The sequence below is a fragment of the Caretta caretta genome, chromosome 7 (assembly GCF_965140235.1).
Source record: "Caretta caretta isolate rCarCar2 chromosome 7, rCarCar1.hap1, whole genome shotgun sequence".
Lineage (NCBI taxonomy): Eukaryota > Metazoa > Chordata > Testudines > Cheloniidae > Caretta > Caretta caretta.
The window spans coordinates 21,703,010-21,716,288 of NC_134212.1; the positions used below are offsets into that span (position 1 = coordinate 21,703,010).

General features: G+C 39.8%; 1 protein-coding gene across 2 annotated transcripts in view; it reads right to left on the bottom strand.

The window, feature by feature from the left end:
• Window positions 1-5,518: 5,518 nt before the first annotated feature.
• The window catches only part of TXNRD3 (thioredoxin reductase 3), a 30,468-nt gene continuing 22,707 nt past the window's right edge, over window positions 5,519-13,279 (bottom strand). For both annotated transcript variants that reach the window (XM_048859524.2, XM_048859525.2), the window contains exons 14-16: window positions 10,299-10,394; window positions 7,256-7,390; window positions 5,519-6,895 (exon numbers count right to left, since the gene is read on the bottom strand). In XM_048859524.2, the coding sequence (XP_048715481.2) occupies window positions 6,833-6,895; window positions 7,256-7,390; window positions 10,299-10,394 (294 nt within the window). In that variant the 3' untranslated portion in view covers window positions 5,519-6,832. The remainder of the gene's footprint in view (window positions 6,896-7,255; window positions 7,391-10,298; window positions 10,395-13,279) is intronic.

Sequence of the window (13,279 nt, forward strand, 5' to 3'; positions counted from 1 at the left end):
ATCCCAGGTCGGGGTTCCGGGGTGTGTCTGTGCGGATTTGATATTTTGCTTTTTCAGGGAGTTTCTTGAGCAAATGCTGTAGTTGCTTTTGGTAACTCTCAGTGGGATCAGAGGGTAATGGCTTGTAGAAAGTGGTGTTGGAGAGCATACAGAATGGAGAACAGAGAACTGCACTGAACTCTGGGACCAGAAAAGCAGGGAAGCACTCCATCATGGGGAATCTCTGCTCTAGATGTTAATGAACCTACGCCTGCACACACCCAGCTCAGCAGTTATCAGACCAATTCTAGTAATGAATCCTTAATTGATATCCAAAATACTGAAGCAGCCTAATTGCATTGTGAGCTCCCTGGAAGGAACATCATCCATAGCCAAGAGTGATCAGCTCCTACTGTCTAGCCTAAAGAAAACCCAAGTCATCAGTTTACCCTTAAACAAATCTAGTGTCCTCCCTTGATCCATTGTATTTTCCCTACAAAAAGCCCTCCTCACACTCCAATAAGTGTTCTGATGCACGGATCAAAACTCTGCATCAGTTCTACTGGGATTTCATCTTCTCCTGACTGATTGTGCTGGGGGCTCTGCCTGTCTCCAGCACTTGGGACCCTTAGCTACCACCAGCACGTGAGAACCCCAACCAGTTCAAGCTTCAGGGAGTGGTGAGTTTGTTTTTTTTTTTTAACCCCAGGTATTAACCTTTAATAACATAACTTATGTTGGTTTAGGCTCTCCTTGTGTAGTTATCACTATTATTCAATAAATAACTTTTATGGTTAAGTCTGTTGCTTCTCTCTGAACTTTACTCTTGTGTTTTTAGCTTCCCCATTTACTCTGCAGCAACGCTTCATTTACCTAAGATAAAATACTGTGGGGTTTGCTCATCCAGGGGGTTACTACCAGTACAATTGTGATGTAAAGGTGGGGATAGGGACATGCTGAACCTGTGACATACGAGGGTGGCAGCTTGAAAGTGCTGCTTGACTCAGACTACTGAGTCCAGGGGCACATAAGGGTGGCCTCCTGGAAGTGCTGTTCTGCCCAGGCTTACGCTATTCCAGTGTGGTACCTTTAGCACATAAGGGTGACAGCTTGAAAGTGCTGCTTGGCTGAGCCTATTGAGCCCAGGGGCATATAAGGGGGTCAGCTTGAGAGTGCTGATTGACCCGGTCCACTCAGACTTGCTGTTAGTGTGGGTTCATCCGATTCTGGGACTGGAGGAATCCAGCCCTGGGGAACCTAGGTCCTGCAGAAGGGAGAAGTAGAGATCCATACGAACACACAAGTGACACAAGCAGTACATCAATAGAATTACTAAAACCCCCCAGCCTCCGCAGAAGAGTAACCCTTATAAATGGGCATACCTCAAAGTAACAGACATATCTGGTAACAATTGAGAATTTTATTCTCTACTCTTAGTTGGACTATCTTGTATGTGTAGCAACACTAAGTAAAAAGTACATCTGGTCAAGAAATGTGTCCCCTCCCCAAAGTAGAGCACTGACCAAATGAAAAATCCAGTTTTTATCAAAATCTTCTGTTGGAATTTTTGGGGTTTTGCAGAAAAAGAAAAAACAATTTTGAATGAAAAAAAAAAAAAAAAAAGTCCTTGCCCATTGCCAGAAGTTTTAAAATAAAAAAAATATGAAGTGTTCAAGGAAATAGACTTTCCACAAACTTGCAACATGTCAAAACACATTTTCCATTTAAAAATTTGACGGAATTTTTTCAGCCAGTCCCACTTAAATATCACACAATATTTTTTAAACAAACAGTTATCCTTCTAAAGTCACAGTAAGATACTTCAAACTGTATCTGTTAGAAAAACCTTGGCCTTTTCCTCATGACTCAAACACAGCTTAGCTTGTGAAACGATGACAGAGGTAAAACTACCTGTTCAAGTGTTACTAATGACAAATTACAATACTCAAGCTGTAATTACAGTCAAAGTCAAAGACTATGTTGCACAAACTAATTTATTTTCATATTTGCATGTGCTATAATTACTACCATTCCTGCATTTGGAGACATTTCTTCCAGTTATTAGTAAAATGTGCAGCTTTGGTGTTTATTCACTGCTTCAAGAGACATGATGCACATACAGACACAACCTTAATTATAAAGCAGACACAGACATTGTTTTGGTTAACAGCAGGCTGAGTAATATAGTTGAATTTGTTTCCAGTTACAAATAACTTTGTAGATTTACTAATATGAAAGTGCAACATGAAAGGAAAATGTTTTGAGAAGCATCTAATAAGGAAATAAATGCATCTCCATTACTATCAATGCTATAGTGCCTGAAATTAAATCAGATACTACAGTGACTGGCATCCATAACCAACCCCTAAGCTAGATGTAGCCTAGATTGATTTGCTTTGAAAATTGAACTTAAATATAACAAACCAGACAAGGGGGTTACTCTCCTGTGAACTACTGCTGAAGGTAAAGAGTGCTATCTTGAATGAGAGTATACCAATAATCTACTAGCAGAGATCTTGACATGGCTTAATATCATGAATGACTGCTTAGATTAGTTTACCAAAACAGGCTTGGAATTCTATGCTACTTACCCAACTATGGAACATTTTCTAATGAGATAAAAATAAAGATTGTAAATTTCACTTTCTTGTTAAGATTTATCCCCTCAATTACTAGACTGCTCTGTTTAGGAGTTTAGTCCTAGTAGACATTAACTGTAGAAACTAAGCAGCGTAAGATGCTAAATGCTAGTATTTTCTTTACAAATAGGGAATGGGAAGAATTCATCTCACTCCATCCATTTTGAAGAATGGGCCTAGAAATGTCATTTCTATTTTGATAATAGTGAGATCACAATCTAGAACAAGGTTCATTCAGCCATTTACCATATAAAAATACTATAATGTTTTGCTATAGCCTCTTAGAACTGCAGGTATTTCTCCTTAAAGAGATGGTAGTTGTAGTGACCAGCATAGAGACAATCATGAGCTCACAGAGGGAACTTAAATCCACGTTACAGGAACTAAGTTTTCAGATTTTCACTGAAATGTTTCAGAGCATGTTGAGCAGGGCTTAGCACCAGAGAGAATTTGATGCCCTAGCTAGTGTTTCATGCCCTCTGAAGCACATTGCATGGCCCCTGATCAGAACACAGGATACTGGGCTAGATGGACCACTGGTCTGACGCAGTATGGCCTTATGTTGGATGAATACTGCCCCTGCAACGGAGCTGGAACATAAGTATGCTTTCTCAGGTAAGTTTCAGGCTAAGGTGTCTAGTATTTTAATTGGATTAATGTATTTCACTTTTTTTGCCATTACATGAGACTACCACATTGCTTTTTTTAAAAAAAAAGCAGATTCCATCAACTTAGCAAAGGAAACTCAAGACAAACATGAATAGAGGTTTGTCTGGACAGGCTTTTCTGCCATCAAAACAAGGAAAATACTTTTTAGATCCTGTGCTTACAGAGAATATGAAAAGAAAGTACCTAGTACTTAGAATCCTTTGTTTACCTGGCATGAGGAGGGAAAGTCCTATTTGACTCATATTCCCAGACTATGCTGAAATCTTTGGTTGCTCATATTAATGCAGTCATGTCTGTAATTTATCTGTGATATGCTCCAGCAGTGAAGTGCAGCATTCTATTGTAGGATACCTAGTACTTGAGAGGAATAGGAGCTACAGACATGTCAACAAAAGGGGAGGATTTAGCAGGTACCCAATTCAATTCTCTGAGGGAATCAGGCTTCATCAAAGCCTTTAATTCATTCCAGGTATAGTCCTGTAATCTAGCAGAGCACAAGTGAAGCTCCCAAACCTGCCACTAGAGTATTTTGACAATACTAGTGTGACTCACAATCCCCACTTGCTGTGTCTTTCATGATGCTTCTTGACATACAGCATGCCTGAGAGATCCTGGTTATGAGGGATGAGGATCCTGATGCTGGAAAGAAGGGCCTGCTGAGGATATTATGCTGCTGCTGGTCTGATATTTCCTCTCCTGAGAGGTTCAGGAGCTGCCATGCAACATCCAAACTCCAGGAAAGTAAAACACAAAGCTTGTTAGAGGAAAAATGCTGTTGCAGAGACTGGCACACCGGTCCTGGTGATAATTAGGTTGAAGACCAACAAGCCCATTAACACCACGCTCAGCAGAATGACTGAGTTTTTATTTCTCAAATCCTAATTCTTTTACACAATCACATTTGATGCAAGCCTGATATCTTTAAAGCAGAGATCAGAATGGCAGCAAGGTTTCATTGTAAGCAAAAGAGAAGTGCCACTGATGAATTGCTACAAGCAGAATGTTCCTTGTGAGCAGACTGATACCATTTTTAACATTCCTCTTTGTACAAACTGTTTATTGTATATCTCTCAACCTCTTCAGTTAATACGTAGAGGCTAACTATACAAGTATTGGCCATAGTTTATAATAGATTGATAAGCATGTTAGACATAGGTAAGAGTTTATAAACAGCGTGCTTGTACGTTAGATCTTAATAGGTTGCTTATGACTAGAGTCCACCAGGACAATGCATCATCTATTAATAATTAACCTTTAATAAACTATAAATAAAATCATAATGTAACATGTGACCTGAGAAATTTATGCTGTCATTTACTGCTTATCAAATCATGATTTTAAGAGTAGTAACTTCTGGAATCTGTTTCTTCTGCTTGCTCCTCCATTCTTAGATCTTCTGTCTGGTTGTAAATTAGAATTTATATTGCCACTCAACTCATCCAAGCACATGCTCCACACAAAGCAATGTATAATTTCATTGGTCCCCTTTTAAGCTGTTACAACTGAGTGATCCAAAGCACAGATAACCCCTGCACATGTGGTATCCATGTAAGGCTGCCCAGACAAGACTTATGCTCAGTATGTTTCTAGTACATACTTTAGATCACTGCTGAAGTGATGATTGCAAACTCTCAAGTAGGGTTGGGCTTGGGCAATATTGATATGGGAGAAATGAAAAAGAAAGGTCAGAGAGTTCTGCAGGTAGATGGTACTGTTAAATTCAGTAGACCATCCTATTTTTGAATTAATAGCAGCTAGGGCTTTACGGCATTTGTGGGTACTGCAGTGTGCTTCCCACCCCCACAGTCAATCCCAAGTGATAAAAAAAACCAAGAACTGTTAGTATTCTAGCACCTTTTGCAACAAATGTTGATGCTAAAAAACTAGTCAAATTCCTTATGCATATATTTTATATACTCAACATTTCTGAAGTTTTCAATTGCCAAAGTTATGCTTAGTTCTTCCTCCTGAAGTGCATACAGTTCCTGGTACCAAATTGATGTCTTCTTCTCCACTAAACTTTAGTATGCAAAGAGTGGTCCTTCCATGTATACAGACTGAGTAATAAATATGATTGCATCTGTAACTGCTTAAGAAAAATCTTCCAGAAGTGTCAAGAGACCTAGTTCACTGGCTCCTGAACAAGCTTAAGATACAGAACCCCTTCTACCCAGGACAGGTGCCATATAATGTATGTAATGTATCTTGATCAAAGTATTTGACACATCATATGCAATTGTTCATTTATTGAACTTTAAATGTCATGATACACCATAGATTAAACAGTTAAAAACTATATAAGACAGTGTTCAAAATAGTCTTTCAAAACTGTCTTTCAAAACACTGGACAAAACTGAAGCACCAAATTCAAGCACACACTTCCCCAAATTAACATGAGAACAAGGGGGAACGGTTTCAAGCTGCTGACTATACAGGAACTACACAGGGCATGATAGCACGAGTCACTGTTCTCTGCTGCAAAATATAATTTAAAGTAGTAGTAAGTTGTTCATTAAAGTCCACAAAGTGGATTCTAGTGCCTAGTGGTGTAGCCATTTCTCTAGCTACTGTATTAATGGAACAGATAACACGGGGAGAGAAGACCATAATCGAGACTCCAATTTTATTAGATAGGCCAGAACTGTAGGTTAGATTACTTTTACATGATGTAATATTTTACACATTGGTGTGGAAACTAAACTTGACACTGTCAGCACTGATTAGGCTCACAGATTGCAAGGACAACCAACAAGTTTTAGGAGCTTTTTCAATATACTTCAGCTCTGACCCACAAGATTCCTACTATTAAAATCCTGTGCTTCAGGAAGATAGTAGTAGTTATGGTAGCAAAGCAACTATGAAGTAAGAAAAGATCACAAAATTCTCTCACCTGTAACTTATTTGGTACTTGAGCCAGGTCTTTATAGAGGTTAAATGCAAGTGCATTAGCTGCACTGCCTAGCATCTGTATTTGATTTATGAACTTTTTTTAAAACTAAGTCAAGAACAGCATTAAAATCCATGTTAGTCACTGCAAACACAAAAAAGTGACCCAACATGAACTGTAAAATGAGCTGCTGGCAAGAGTAATACAATTATACAGTCATCCTTATATCTAAAGCATTCATACAAAAAACACTGGAACCCAATGAGTTAACTTTAAATTAATTATGCAACTCAAAAGCTCTTTCAGAAGGAAGCTCAGTTTTTTGACCATACAAAGAAGTTTCCTAAGTTTGCAAGATAAGTCATCAGTTGTAGCTCACCTCAGAATGGGGCTCTGAGCCAAAACTTCAAAAAAGCACTTATGTGCCACTTCCAAGCAAGTCAGGATTTATAGTTTGCGTTTTCCCTGCTGTTGTATTCTTTCCATTACCAACATTATCTACCGAGGAAGCTTAAGAAATGCATCATTTCTAGTTGTAATAGGTTTGATGCTACTGCTGCTTTCATTTATTTTACTCAAGTGTATTTCACACTTCTTAAGCCTTCCAAAGAGAAAAATGTACATGACAACAGAAAGATAAAAACAGCAGGGTTTAACCTCAGCATCCTGCCTGAGTGACATCTTTTCCAGAAGATTTTGTAATTTCCATTGTAGTGAACACCTGTAAAAAACAAAAACAAAAACAATGACTTTTTGGATTTATTAATGCTTTATGCAGTAGTCTAAATGGCTGTGGTATACTATAAGGGCAACCAACAAGCTAGGTTTCTACAAATGTTTAACTAGGAAGACAAGATGCAGACTGCATAATTACTTATTTACAAGAAATGTCATGCTTTGTATATTAAAAGGCCAAAGTAACATTGGACTTCCATCAAAATATAAAATAAAAATGTTTAATGTGATGAGATTTTAGATTTAAGTCACCCTGGGTCTATTCTCTTCCTGCACATGGGTAACTTCCCTCAATATTAAGTATTAATTAACTCTTGGTTTGAAAAAGTTGAAGTATCCCCCTTACCTCTGCACATGTTGGATGTATGCCTATTGTTTCATCAAGTAATTCTTTCGTGAGACCACATTTTATTGCTGCACCAAAACCTTGGGTAATTTCTCCAGCATTGGGTCCAAGAACATGAAATCCTATTACACGGTTCTTTAAAGAAAGAAAATTAGGTCAGAGCAAAATAGGTTTTGTATTGGTGAAGTTTCATATTCATATTTGAAGAGCGACTTCCCGTTCACTGAAGATTTGTCTTGAAATGAACGGAGTCAACAGTACACTTGGCACAGATGCTCTGAGGCATCTATAAGCATCAGTTAAGTCAGTAAATGAAAGCTTCAAGTTCATTTCCAGTCAAATTAACCACTGGGGGGGGGTATTCATTAGCAATACCCAGAATGCATTTTAGAATTACTAAATCAAGCATCGTAATTCAGAAATACAGCTCAAGATGAAACATACTATGTCTACACCATGCAGCTTTTAGCGACATGGCTGCGTTGCTACAGCTGTGCCACTAAAAGGTGCGCAGTGTAGCTGCTGTTAGTTGGCAGGAGAGCTCTCTCCTACTGACAAAGTGCTGTTCACATTGGCACTTGTCGACAAAACTTGTGTCTTTTGGGAGGGTGTACTAACACCTTTGACTAACACCTTTGACCGACAAAAGGTTTGTCTTTCACTTGCCAATGTAGACAAAGCCCAATTCTGTACCAGCTGGCTCATTATTCTAGAGCAGTAGTTAACCTTTACTGCAGCCTGCACCCCTTTGGTTCTCAAAATATGTTCTTGCACCCTTACCAAATATCGTTGAAGTAGGTCAGTTCTTTAAACCTAGATATATATTTGTTTGTATATTATGGTAATCGTTAAAAAGGTATAATATTAATAAATACATAGGTTTGATGAAACGAAGTAGTTGTACTTACGTGCGTGTCCTTAATTTTTGTTTTAGATGATTTACCTTCTAAAAAAAATCTGGCGTGTCTCGCACCCCCAGAGGGGGCATCTTGCACCCCCAGGGGCCGCATGCACCCCAGGTTAAGAACCACTGTTCTAGAGACATACAGTGCATTCAGATTGTTGCTGATGTGTGAAATAGTACTGTGTTTCTTTATACGAAGGCAGAATTTAAATACCTATTCATGATGCCTGCAAAAGTTCTATTTAGAGAACTTTGGCTATTTTTCTTCCCCTCTTGTTACCGATGTGAGTCATGTCTATTGTACATTTCAGTTTATCAACTTAACTGGTTTCTGAAGTCACCGCTGGCTGCAGTGGCAAATGAGGTTGCAGACAAGAATAACTTGTAGGCAATAGTAAACTGGCAGTTATCTTTAAGCAACAAAAATTCTGTATGAATTTCCCTTGTGTATTTTATTAAATATAAATGACTCAGCAACAGGATTGTTTCAAAGTAGAATGTGTATATTTCCCATGAAGTGTCAGTGTTAACAGTTATTGCCACACTGAGTCTGGCTACAATACTTAAGGCAGGATACTAAATACCTCATAATACAATATTAATTGTATGCAAACATCCATTTACTTTGCGTTTTAAAAGAGGTATCTGAAATTTACACTAGGTACTCCCTTCCCCAGGTGTTTTTATATAGTTTCTACCGTAAAGTTGAACATGTTACAGTAAACTAAAGTGCCTCCCTCAACAGCCTGGCCCCTGCCCCTCATCTGCCCCTCCCACTTCCTGCCCCCCTTAGAACCCCCAACCCCCCCCCCACTCCTTTTCCTGACTGCTCCCCCACCCCGGGACCCTGCCCCCATCCACTCCCCCCCGCCCCCGAGTGCCCTGCCCCGACAGGCTCCCTGGGACTCCCATACCCTATCCAACCACCTGCTCCCTGTCTGCCCCCTGGGACCTCCTACCCTTATCCAACCCCCCCACCACCGCCCCCACCTTACCATGCTGCTCAGAGCGGCGGGAGCTCGCAGCCCTGCTGCCCAGTTGGAGCCAGCTGTGCTGCCTGCGTGGTGGCAGGGGAGGGGCCGGGGGCTAGCCTCCCTGGCCAGGAGCTCAAGGGTCAGGCAGGACAGTCCCGCGGGCCATAGTTTGGCCACCTCTGATATAGCTAGATACAATATAGTATTTAGAAACAGTGTTTCTGCTCCCAACCACCAGTCATTTTTATGCCAAATTATCTTCCCTGCTTGAGTATTTTATATTTCTCCAAAAAAGTCTTCAGGGTTGGGTCTGTTATGTATTAGAAGGTACCAAGTATTGCTGCAGCTAAAAGCTTATTGGGCATATGACAAAATCCTGTTTTTCCTATTAAAAATGTACAGCGCAGAATTTTATAACCAGAAGCAAGTTTTCTATTCTCAAAAAGTGGCAGAAACTGAACAGAAAGGGGTATACTTCCTTAAGAAAGTTAGAGACTTAAGAATATGCAAGTTTAAACACGGCGCAAAAATGCATGCAACACAAGGTCACTTAAAGAAAAGGAGTACTTGTGGCACCTTAGAGACTAACAAATTTATTTGAGCATAAGCTTTCGTGAGCTACAGCTCACTTCATCGGATGCTCACGAAAGCTTATGCTCAAATAAATTTGTTAGTCTTTAAGATGCCACAAGTACTCCTTTTCTTTTTGCGGATACAGACTAACAAGGCTGCTACTCTGAAAAGTCATTTAACTGGAACCGAATGAAAGGTGAATTTCTGAAGTACCAGAAATAAGGAACAACCACCTCCCAAAACTCACTCTAGAGAAAAATCCAAACACAACTATACCAATCCACCCCCAAATGAATGTTATCAAATTGAGACAAGTTTCATAAGGCATTAATCTGGTGCCAACTACCAACTGCTCAATCTGCTAGACACAACCAAATGTTACCTGGTGGATCAAAAGAACATGTTTAAGTTCTTAATAAAATGTACTTGGATTCTGCATTAATAGAATGTGTGTCTGGAACTGGCCATAAACTGAGACTCTGGCCTCAAGTCAATCACTAAATATATGTTCTTGAGTCTGTAGCCTAGAATTTTACTTCTGAGGTTAACACATGCTCAGAGTGGAGACAAATTCCAGATTTATAATACATACATTGTCATGTTTATTGCAGATTATCTTTGCATAGCAAGTATTGTTGTCTCTGCTGGGTACTGTCCATTCAAGAGGCCAAAACAAAGTGTGATACACCTGCAAGGAGCAAGAGGAAGTAGTGTTAAGACTAAATTTAAATTATTTTAATATATTCTATTTATAAGCTTCCTAGTTTGTAACCAAACCTCTAACCTACTAGCTACCCATTTCTCATTGATATTTGATGGCACTACTCTCCAGTTTCTAACTGGACTTAGTGCTCCATCCACTCTCCATCTTCCAAATCAAAGAGTTTATATGTAGGGCTAGTAGCATTACCTATTGAGTTTGCCTGACATTTCCCAAAACATCCTGTTTTCCAGTTGCTTATAACCAACTATTTGGGCAGGAGTTTTCCATGCTGGGTGTTAGCCTCAGGCTGAACATTTTGGGACAATTTCAGTTAAACCAGTTCAGCCATTTCTGAGGACAAGGGTGGCTTTGGAAAGCACCAGTGGTTTCCCATGCTTTAGAGTAAGTATGGCCTGTGTGTTAGGGATGCAGGAAGTCTGTCTCTTCTGTGCTCTCAATGATCCCCTCTGGCTGACACCCTGGCAGTGTGGAAGTCCCCTCTATCTGAGTCAGATGGCACAAAAGCTGGACTTATGACATTATGGGGAAGAACTGAGGCAGAGACTAATTGGCTGGGCAAGGAGGAAAGGTCTGGGAGCTGGGGAGGAAAGATGGGCAGAACAGGAAACCAATGGGTGTGTAGGGAAACTAGGACTGGGAGAGGTGGAGACTGAAAACATGAGTGGGCAACCAGAGGCTGGGGGGGGGGGGGGGGGAAGGGAAGGGAAGGGAAGGGAGAAGAGACAATGACAGATCCAGGTAGTGTGGAAGAACTGGGACAGGCAATTGGATTTACTGGGCAAGGAGACTAAATAGCAGAAGCCAGTGGTGGGGAAAAAAAGACTAGAACAGGTTGGAAGGGAAAGGGCAGAAGACGGCGCCTGCTAGAGGACACTGCCCTCCAGAGCCTCAAATGGAACCCAATATCCCAGAGTCGCACTATTTCCTCTATCAGTATATATCTGTGTAATCCATAGGCACAGTGTCCCACCCCTCTGTAGTGCTGGTCCACAGATGATTACAACCTAATACTGCTATCAGTTACTCAGTTAGCTCAAGTGGCAGAGGTCTATACGTTCTAATCCTGCTGCTGAACCATGTGGGTTTGGTGCACATGATGGGATTTCAGTTTTTGTTTTTCCTTTTAAGGAGGATAGGAAATTTTACAAAAGAACTACTTTAGAAGAACAGTGAAGTTGCAAAATCAAGCTCTTAAAAAAAAAGGAACTAGAAAAGGCTGCCTGTGTATCTTTAAATTCACTACCCTTATGCATATGCATTATGATAGTCTGATCATATAATTCAAGACTATTTTTCCTACAGAACTCCTCCTTATTCTGTGCAGTAATGGCTATTGCTCACTTACTGAGCATCCATCAAATATTTGATCTTCATTGTTCAACGCATATCCCTATGTCTCATTCACTACACATTGGTCAAACCTTATTCTGAAGATTGAATTATTAAATTTCCTCATAAGTTTTTCTATGGTGCTCATCACCACAGTGAGTGCTTCACACACATTGAGTTTATTTTCACAACATGCCTATGAGATCAGTGGTATAGTCCTTTTTTCAGCACTCCCATCTCACTCACTATACACATTCCAACTGTTGCCACCAATGAGGCAGGGATCTTACAGACTAGTCTTTCACTACATAACCCTTATTCAGCTCCACAACCATCCACTGAATAAGACTGGGATTGTGTGGAAAAAGTACATGATCATGTACTTCAAGACTGCATATACATGATAAAGGAGCTGAATTATGGTTGCACAGGTAACTAATTCTGGCATTTTCTAACTTTTGAACACTTGACTGTGAAACCTTGATATTCTTAACATAGTTTAAGAGTAATAAAAAAAAGTATAAGCTTGGCCATCGCGATGCTTTGTTTAGCATTCCAATTAAAACAGTTATAAGTTTTGTTTTGGTGTTTTGTAAGTTTATCTTCAATAGTTTCTGTTTGGTGCCAGCTGCCTAAGATGCTCTGGTTGTCGCACATACAATTAAAATACTGTATTTTACTTAAGAACAGCCATAATGGGTCAGACCAATGGTCCATCTAGCCCAATATCCTATCTTTCGACAGTGGTCAATGCCAGGTGCCCTAGAGGGAATGAACAGAGCAGAACAGGTAATCAAGTGATCCATTCCCTGTCACTCATTTCCAGCTTCTGGCAAACAGAGACTAGGGACACCATCCCTGCTCATCCTGGCTAACAGCCACTGATGGACCTATCCTCCATGAACTTATCTACTACTTTTTTGAACCCTGTTATAGTTTTGGCCTTCACAACATCCTCTGGCAAAGAGTTCCACAGGTTGACTGTGTGTTGTGTGAAGAAATACTTCCTTTTGTTTTGATTTCATTTGGTGATCCCTAATTCTTGTGTTATGAGGAGTAAACACTTATTTACTTTCTCCACACTAGTCATGATTTTAATAGACCTCAAATCATATCCCCCCCCTTAGTCATCTCTTTTCCAAGCTGAAGAGTCCAGTTTTATTAATCTCTCCTAATATGGAAGCTGTTCCATGCCCCTAATAATTTTTTTTGTTCTTTTCTGAACCTTTTCTAATATATCAGTTTTGAGATGGGGCGACCACATCTGCATGTAATATTCAAGATGTGGGCATACGATGGATTTATATAGAGGCAATATGATATTTTCTGTCTTATTATCTATCCCTTTAAGGATTCCCTATATTGTTTGCTTTTTTGACTGCTGCTGCACATTGAGTTTTCAGAGAACTATCCACAATGACTTCAAAATCTTGAGTTGTAATAGCTAATTTAGATTACATTTTCTATGTACAGTTGGGATTATGTTTTCCAACGTATATTACTTTGCATTTGTCAACTCT